The 9,443-nt window shown below is 45.0% G+C and overlaps 1 protein-coding gene across 1 annotated transcript; it reads left to right on the top strand.

The window, feature by feature from the left end:
• Window positions 1–383: 383 nt before the first annotated feature.
• Window positions 384–3,787, top strand: RPS21 (ribosomal protein S21). The gene is made up of 6 exons (XM_030963270.1): window positions 384–434; window positions 902–988; window positions 1,624–1,687; window positions 2,706–2,777; window positions 3,494–3,549; window positions 3,730–3,787. The coding sequence occupies exons 2-6, from the start codon at window positions 939–941 to the stop codon at window positions 3,737–3,739; spliced, it is 252 nt and encodes an 83-aa protein (XP_030819130.1). The 5' UTR covers window positions 384–434; window positions 902–938; the 3' UTR covers window positions 3,740–3,787.
• Window positions 3,788–9,443: the final 5,656 nt, after the last annotated feature.

The following is a 9,443-nucleotide window of genomic DNA, read 5'->3' as shown; positions in this document are numbered from 1 at the left end:
CCCTTCATCCTCGCCGGGGCCTCCACGGACCCTCTCCTGTAGCTCGGAACACTCTGTTGGTTTCCGCGGGGGTTCCGGGGCGCTCTGCTCACACAATCCCACAGGGATTCAGGACGGCAGGCTCCTCCGGAGCCCATCCCGTCCAACCGCCTGCAGCGCCTGCGTTCGGAATGGCACCTGAGGGGCCCCCAACGAGAGGCAGTCCCGGGGGCAGGGGTACGAGCCCCGCGGCCCCGAAGGTCCAGGCCGGGCCCCGATCCCGCTCCCCGCAGCCCTGAAGGGCCGGGCCGGGCCTGGCCGTGCCCCGTCCCCGATCCCCGGCGGGGCTGGGCCGAGCCGTGACGTCACGCGGCCGTGCGGGAAGAGCTCGCGGCGCTGTGACGTAATTCCGTGTCCGGCCCGCGCCCCTTCCTTTCCGCCCGGCCGCGCGCGAGGTGGGAGCGATGGCGGCGGGGCCGGGAAAGGCGGCGGGGCCGGAGGGAGGGATGGGAGCGATGGGGGCCGGGGCAGCGGGGCCGGGAGCGGTGGCGGAGCCCCGGGAGCGATGCTGAGGGCGGGGACGGTTCTGCCCGGGAGGTTCGGCTGCAGCCCGTGGGCCCGGCCGGGCCCTGGCATCACCTCACGATCTCGTGTCACGATCTCATGTCACGATCGCGTCTCTGTGGCTAGAGACGAAACTCAAGGGAAAGGCTGGAGCTGATCAGGGAGGGTCAGAGTGGATTTTGGCAAAGGTTTTTCCCCCAGAACCAGGCACTGCCCCGGGGAATGGGCACGGCCCCAGAGCTCCGGGCCGTTTGCACAGGGATGCTCAGGGTGGGGTTGCTGGGGGGTCTGGGCAGGGCCAGGACTCGGTGATCCGTGTGGGTCCCTTCCAAACGGCGATATTCTGTGATTCTGGCAGGTGTCTCTGCTCAGTGCCTCAGCAGGAGCAGGGCGAGATGCAGAACGACGCCGGGGAGTTCGTGGACCTTTATGTCCCTCGGAAGTGGTGAGCAGGGACCCAGGAGCCGACCAGGGCTGGAGGGGCCCCCAAAATCCATCCCAAAAACATTCCTGGAGCCCTCACCTGTGCAGTGTGTGCAAAGGGACTTTTTGTAGCAGTCACAGTATTTTTAGTGACTTTTTAAACTCTGTCAGTTTAAAAAGTCACTAAAAATAAGCTATTTGTATGAATTTTATTAGATTAAGTCAAATATGTTTTACAGCCTGTGATTCCTGAGTATCCCAACCTGAGTGTCTTTGACAGCTACAGTGGCTCTCGGCAAAAAAAGGCATAGGAATTAATCTTATTAATTACCCTGGCTGTATTTTTGCATTTTAAAAAATGTTCTGTGTGTTTTGAAGGCCTGTACTGTCCTGTTCACTGCATGAAGGTGAAGTGGGCACATAGAAACCAAAGTGAAGGGAAAATTGGCTAATAAGTGTGATGCTACCAAGTGAAAATTTCCTTTAAATGTACTTAAAACTGCATTTTAATCTTCTAAGAAATGAAACCTTAAACTGTTACCGTCTAAATTTCTTGTGCAGTTTTGATTTGCCTGTAGAATTGTCTGTAGTAGCTTTCTTTGTCATTGTCACTGCCTGTTTCCTTTTGTTTTAAATGTGTCCTGCTTTATTCCTCAGCTCTGCTAGCAACCGAATCATTGGTGCTAAGGATCATGCTTCCATTCAGATAAACATTTCTGAGGTAAGTTTATCCACAGAATATGTGATGAGAGAGCTAAACCTTTCAACTTTTGATAAAAGTTACAGAATTAAACAGCTTGTGATGTATCTTCAGTAATTCAGTAAAGAAAGTCACCATAGACATTGACTCCTGCAGGTTCCCAGTTAACACATGTGAGTTCCAATTAATTTAAGCTCATTATAGCATGGTTTGGGAGTTTTCCCCCAATTGTTTATTAAATTCAGCTTTCAGGAATTTTGTGGACACAATTTTCCTGTAGCTACAGAGCTTGATTTGGTTCTTGAATGGGAGACCACATCCCCACATATTTTAAAAATCTGAGTCTCCTGAATTATCTCGCAACAAAGAAAAAAAAACTTTAAAAAACCACCCTGATTCTGATTTCCTGTAATTGTTAAGGCAAGTACTTTTCTTGTTCACTACATTTCATTCCTTCCATGAATGATCCCTGTTCCCTTCTGATCCCTATTCCTTGTTTTCAAAGGATCAGAGATTAGCAGAACATGGAAATGAGCCCACCTGATATTACAGGGTTCACTACACTGTTCTAATCCATGATTTATATCTTTTAGTCTTTTTCCTGTTAAATGTCTCAGCAGGTTGACAAAGTGAGACAATTTATGTCTTTCAGCTTGGACATTTTCCTACCCCTGTAACAACTCTGTCCCTTTCCCCTTTCAGTTCAATTTCCATTATATGACCTCAGTTAAGAAAAAAAAAAGAGTAAAGGCAGGAAAAGCTACTTTACACAGAGCTTTTCCACTTGTTCAGAACTCAAATTTTTTTCTTTTATCTACCATTTCTTGTCAATCTGTGTGATCCACTAAATTTAACTGCTGCACTGTGTAGCTACAAATTTGCTGTGCAGAGATCATTGTAGTTGACTTTCTAACTTCAGTGTTTGCCTTGAGGTTTTGTGGTTTATTGTCTCAACACTGCAGGTATTTTTCTGCAGTTTTTAACTTTGGGATGCTTGTCAGGTGTGCTGTGAGAGTGTAAAACCTTGCTGTGATTGCAGGTGGACAAGGTGACAGGCAGGGTGAATGGCCAGTTCAAGACTTACGCCATCTGCGGCCCCATCCGGAGAATGGTGAGTGCCTTCCTGACCTGCAGAATGCTCTGCTGCTGATCATTAGTCATTAATTAGCTGTGTGTTTGGCCCTGAAAACACTGTGGGAAGTGTGTTTCCACAGGGGTTTTTGGGGCAGAATAAACACATGAACAAATTCACAGCATCACAGAAAGGTTTGGTTTGGAGGGACATTAAAGATCATCTCATTCCACCCCTCCCCTGGGCAGGGACACCTTCCACTGTCCCAGGGTGCTCCAAGCCCTGTCCAGCCTGGCCTGGGACACTTCCAGGGATGGGACAGCCACAGCTTCAATGGGCACCCTGTGCCAGGGCCTTGGATTGCTTGGAATAATCAACTTCTTCTGGAGATGTTTGTTGTTTTTTTCAAAGTAAACTATGCAAGTGATTTTCTTTTAAGAATGTGTATCCAGGTACTAATTCTGGCTTTTATCTGTTGTTTATTTTTACTGGAGATGATACCACCTTGACTTTAAAATGGTGTGAGGAGTTCATCACAAGTCCACTTGCCCATAAATAGGTTGTTCATGCAAATGCATATTTTTATGCAGTTAAAGCAATTCCTTACCCTTAAGGATGACAAAAAAGCAACAGTTTATTTTGAAAACACTAATCTGCACTAACTGCTGCAGCTGCCTCTCTTCCACATGTGTCAGCAATTATCTGGACACTTGAGAATATTTCCTTTGAGAATATTTCCTTTTCTCTCTCTACAGGGTGAATCAGATGACTCCATTTTGCGTCTGGCAAAAAATGATGGAATTGTGTCCAAGTACGTATGTTTATCTTACCCTCTAACTCCTGCAGGGGGAACTTCCATTCCCAAATCCAGCTTTTAGGAGGACAATCTGTACATTGTATTTATAGGATGATTACACAGTTGGTCAAAGATATTTACTTGAGCTGTTGAAGCAAACTCATTTGTAACAATGTTTATTTCATTTTCTTGTAGGAACTTTTAACTGAAGAAACTCCAGGATGGAACATGTGAAATAAACAGTTCAAAACTACATTGTGCTGTGTCTTTTGTTCAAGTCATAAACACAAGTGGGTTTATTGTAGTTAGTCTTGAAAGACTTGGAAATGTGTCTTAAAAATATACAAATTCTCACTGTGAATTCTTAAAACAAATCAGCTTGTAAAGTAGTGCCAGAGTCAAGGATTTCCACTTTGTTCTTGGCTTCACTGCCATTGTTCTTTTCCAGATTTAATAAGTTTTGCATCTGTAATTGAACACTTGCAATGTAGCAATCTAACTGAGCTTACTCCTTTTTATACTGGAGAAACTAAGAGAATTCTTGTTAGGGTTCAAGAAAGGGTCTGTCCTTTCTTCAGGTGCTGCTTTTGTGTTGGTAGATTTTGTTTGCACACACCAGGTTTATTTGTCACTTTGTGATTATCACTTACAAAAATGTCATATATGGGTTTGGGTTATAAAATAAGCTAATAGGGTAAATTTCCCCTGACAGCTGCATTTTACCTGTTCCACAATACCCACAACTACACATGGCCTGTCCTGGTGGTGTATCCTGATCTGCACATTGCTCAGAGGTTAATCCAGATTGCATTTCCCTGCCTGTGGTCATCTCTGGGTTAGCATCTGCAGTTTCCACCCTCAGATCTCTGCACAGGCCCTCCCAGAGCTGTTCCAAGTGACAGAGGCTGTTTGGTGATGCTTTCCTGTTTATGCTGCAAGCTGTCACCATTGAGAGGGGTTTCCATGTGCTTTATTTCTGATTGTTTGCCAGTTACTGTGGCTGCACGTGGGAAATGAGGCTCAGGGCTCTCAGGACAGCCTGGAGCAGGGATGCTGTTCCCTCTGGACTAAGGAGAATGGCTGAGCTACCCACATGTGGTATCTTTCTCCTTATCTGTGTTTTTCTTCTCAGACATGACAAAGTGCAGCATATTTGGAAGGTCCTGTTTTGGCACCATGGATACCTACTGAATATTGGCAGTGCAAATCAGGCCATGTTAATGTGGAGTTACAGTGTGGTGTGATGTTTTTTTAGTAATTTAAGGGTTTTTTTGCAAATCATGAATTAGGATTTAGAGTGTAAGCTACTGTATAGATACAATGAGGTCCATAACTAAACCTTTATTCCAGGAGCAATTGCAGCAGAGAATCAACTCAACAGGCTAAGAACCCTTTTTAGCAGAGCCATAACCTGAAACTTCTTTGGCTGCACAGTCTCCCTTCCCACTGATAACATTTGAATTTACTACTACTCTGAGCTGATAGAACTTGTAAAAGATGAACTCCTGGGTGTTGCAAGTAGGGAGGAAGTTGGCTAAAAAGGCCAAAAAAATGGTTCATGTTGAATTCACGTTGAAATTAATACACAAAGAACATGAGAGAAACCTTTTAAATACTAAAACAAAGGGGGATGTTAATCCATACTTTATTTTTGAGCTATTTTCTTCTGACATCTAAGTTAACCATGAAAGATGCATTAACAAAAAGGGGGAGGAGGGATGACAATGTTGTGATTCTCCTAGAAATAATTCATTTTTCCAGGAGATAAATCTGTGAAAACATTTTCTGGAAAGAAAAATACAGTCTTCAAACTGGAGAGGTTTCAGCTTGGCTTATGTCCAATCCTTATTACTTTCCTTTGTACACAGTAAGAGGAGATAAGTTTTAATTGGACTTGATATTTTTTTCTGACATATCTTAAATTAGTTGCTTCTGCATTGGCATTAGGGTAGAACTTTAAATAAAACCCTTAACTGTTTGCTGCTGATAAATGCCTGGTTTACCAAAGAGTTTAAATATTGTTGACTTGTTCTTAATCCCCTGAGACTCTGTTCATCCATGTGGATTTCAGTGGAATTCCTCCATAAGGCAGAGTGAACTGACAGCTTAAAAATTCAAGATGAACTTGAGGTCTCTCAGATGTCTTTTTAAGCAGTACAACCCCATTAGTATACAGCTGACCCAAAATTACACTTCTGGTTTGAGTGTTTAAGGATTATGTTGTAATTTAAAATGTTCTGTGCTTTGTAACGCTGATTGTTGCCATTTGGGTTTTGGAGTTTTAGAAAAAATTAAAGCAAATTATTCTCTCATTAATTTTTTTTTGTCAAAATATGAAATGTTAATGGTGCCATATGCTGAAGCAGTTCAGTTGGGAATGGATTAGTGCTGTGCTAAAGGCTTCCTGAAGTTCACACCATCATCACCAGCACCACTGCATGTGAGTCCTACCACAATCCCTGCAGAATCCTGTCAAGGAGGGACATGTGTCCCTTTAAAAATCCACTTCCAGTTGCATTTTCTAGTATTGTGATGTAAAACGTTCTTTGTTTTCCTGGAACAGGAATAGTTCAGATGTTTGAGGGCCATGAAAGGGAATGAACTGTACTCTACTGTACAAGATGGACAGAGTTGCCCTTACATGGTTACACTGCACCAAGTCGTGAAATTCTTTGCTGTTACTTACGAGGACTTGGCAGTGGCATCCTAAAGCCATCTGATTTAGCTGGGGCTATTTTAGTGTCTTCAGCCAAAATTCTGCTGCTCAGACAAGAGCCTGAAACTCCTAAAAACACCTGGGGGCTTGGTAGGAGCTGCCAAGGTCTCATAATACTGATTTTGCTTTTTAAGGCTTGACATTCTTCCAATGAACTCCACAGTGCTAAAAAGCTGTTTCAGTGGTCTCAGCTGTGAGCCTGTGTGATCAGAGCCTGGGTTAGGAGGTCAATGCTGCTCCTGTCACCCTGGCACAGAGGTGACAGCTCTGACAACAGCAGCCCTGCCAGAAGTGCTGCCCTGGCACTGCTCGTGGGTCTCTGCACAGAGGACACTGAGACTCATCAGGGGAACAGTGAAAAAAGGCCAAAAAAAGACTGTCCCTTTGCTCCATGGGTGTCCAAGCACCAAAAGAGTTTTGGAGCAGAGCTGTCTCAGCAGTGCTCCCTGCACAAGGGACCCTGGGACAGCTCTGTGGCATGTTGTTTATTTTCCCAAAGCACGTGCTGGTGCTGGGGGCTGCTGGAAGCCCACCTAGAGCACTGAGATAATCTGATTCCACTGGATTTGGCAGCAGTTCTGTTTTCCAGTTGGATGTTATGGAGAGCTGTCTATTCCCAGCTCCTGTTTTGTTCAATTGCTGTCACTCTGAGTAAAACACAGAGATAAATACACCTCTGCTGCAAATGTTACTCTGAGCAGGTTAGGGGAGGTTTTGATTTTAGTTAATGCATTTATGGCTGTTTGTGTTGAGGCATCCCTTGGGAGGCAGCTTCCCTGTATGTATGTGGAACTCATCAACCATGGGAAAACAAAACAAAAGAAACTTAATTAGGCATTTTATTCCTGCTAGGAAACACACTTTATTTTAACATCAGACAGGAGTTCTGTTTGGCTAAATCCTCAGCAGAAACTGCAGGTACTGAGATTTTAAGAATTAAGAACAATTTGTAAGGTCAATGCAGGATTTGTTTTTTTAACAAATTATGATGGAAAAGGTATTATTTTAACATCTATTTTCAGATAGCTGATAGTGAGTAAAACTACTGTGACCAGGCTGAACCAAGTGTATTTTGCAAATGTACACACCTGAGCCTGTTAACAAATGAGCAAACTTAACAAATTTGTTAACAAACCCTGTCCATGGCTTGTTTCTACAGGACTGGGACCATGGAGAAGAGCAGGTTGTGCCTGTTCTGCTGAGGACTGGGGCCCCTTTGGCTGCTGTTTGCACTCCTGGGCTGACCATGGCCAGCTGCCAGTGCCCACCCAGCTGCTCCCCTCTCCCCCTCCACAGCAGGGCAGAAAACAGGGTGGAAAAACACATGGGTGACAGCAGGGAGGTCACTTACCCATTACCATCATGAGCAAAACAGGAAAATCCATTTATTGCTTATTAAAACAGGACTGGATTGATAGCACCAGGATTAGGCTGCAGACTGTGGGAGCCCCAGAGCTGTACATACATTTTCTGTTCATTCAGGTGCCCTTCCAAGAGGGTGGAGGACAATCCTTGTGCAGGGAGCCAAGGCCTGTGGGGCATTGACTGGGGGTTCCTGCAGGGGTGGAAGGGAGAGTCACACTTGCATTTTGGTGAGCTGTAAGCTGTGTGCTGGGACACAACACATCCATCAAAATTAAGGTGCTTATTATCTGGCTCTAAACACAATAATTTTTTTTGCTGTTTTCACAGGGCACCGGAGCCCAGACAAGCACCTTGATCCATCCATCCATCAATACCAAAACACAATGCACTGGTGCCCTGATGTGAAGTCACTCAGGCTGTCTCCCTCTCATGACCTGCAGTGCCTGTCAGGTAAGTCAGGTTTTTTTAGCAAAAATGCTAAAATACCACATTTTATTTCACAGAACAGCGTTTCCATAAAGCGTTTAGCACAACTCTGTGCAGGTTGCTCACCGAGCTGGGAAATGTGATATTTCCTGCTCCAGGCAAAATGTTTCAAATGTCTGAGGCTGAACAAAAATAGCACTTCAAAATAAATTGGGTAGTGCACAGGGGAGGTGGCAGAGATCATTACTTGCTGCTTGTCCCTGCTTTATTCAGTTTCCTTCCCCTACAAGAGCTAGAAAGGCTGGGGATTTAATTCTCCCTTTGACCAGTTTGAGGCTAAAAGAAAGGGATTTACACGCCTGATTTCTGTTGTGGCCAGTGGAGCCATGCTCGCAGCAAACTCCCTCTGCATTCCTGGGAAAATGGGGTCATTTGTGCTGGATCACTCAGCCAAGCATGGATGTGTGACAGAACAGCCCCCAAGCCAGCTGTGCTGAGAAAATAACCTCAGAAAGTGGATGCTGCAGCTGAGTTCAGTGTGTGCTGATGGGTCACTTCTGCTCCTGTCTTGTGTCTGCTCTCAAGTGCCTGGAACCCCCATCCCAGTCCCCAGCACATGAGCTGGGGTAATCCCAAACTTTGAAGAGTTTCCAGGCAGGCTGACCAAAATCTGAGGATCTAAGACTGCCTGTACCCAAAAATAAGTAAATAAAAGGAAGCTAATGCCAGATGGTGCTGATTAAAACACGGACTACAAAGGGAGGTGGAGGAAGCAGCCTTCAGGCTGGGATGTATATTACCTGAGAGGGAGCTTGATCACTGTGCACAGAGCTCATCTGTCCGGGAGCCCAGCACACGGTGACACAGCTCTGCCTTTGGAGAGCATCCTGCAGGAGATAACAGAGCCAAACTTGGGGTTTTTTCATTGAATAGGGAATTAACATCTCAGCAGCCTTCTTGGGGAGTGCTACAAGTGTGACCACAGTAGGGATGAACCCCTTTCAGGTTAAAGGGAGACAATTTTACAGGTTTTTTCTGACCTTCTCCCAAGTGCTGGGCTTATCTAGGAGACAGGAGGCTTTGCAGGTGTGGGACAGGTGGAAGGGACCTGCCTGCCAGTGCTCACTTCTGATCTTGGCTGAATGGTTGATAAGGATCTGCTTTGGTCTTAAGGTCCCAGGTGCTGATCTTTTGTTTCCCAAAATGTATTATTTGTCACCTATCTCTGTGGTTTTTGTTTTTCGAGCTTGTTTAAGACTGTCCTGACAGGAAGGTTAATCCTTGTCTCGTTGAAACAGTGCTGACTCACTGCTGCAAGTCATAATTCCCTGAAAACTTTGAATATCCAGGAACGTCTCATCCACAAATCACAACTTTCCATGTGGCTACATAAAAATCTCAG

This window comes from Camarhynchus parvulus, chromosome 20 (assembly GCF_901933205.1).
Source record: "Camarhynchus parvulus chromosome 20, STF_HiC, whole genome shotgun sequence".
In the NCBI taxonomy this organism is placed as follows: domain Eukaryota; kingdom Metazoa; phylum Chordata; class Aves; order Passeriformes; family Thraupidae; genus Camarhynchus; species Camarhynchus parvulus.
This window is presented reverse-complemented; position numbering and strand designations above follow the sequence as displayed.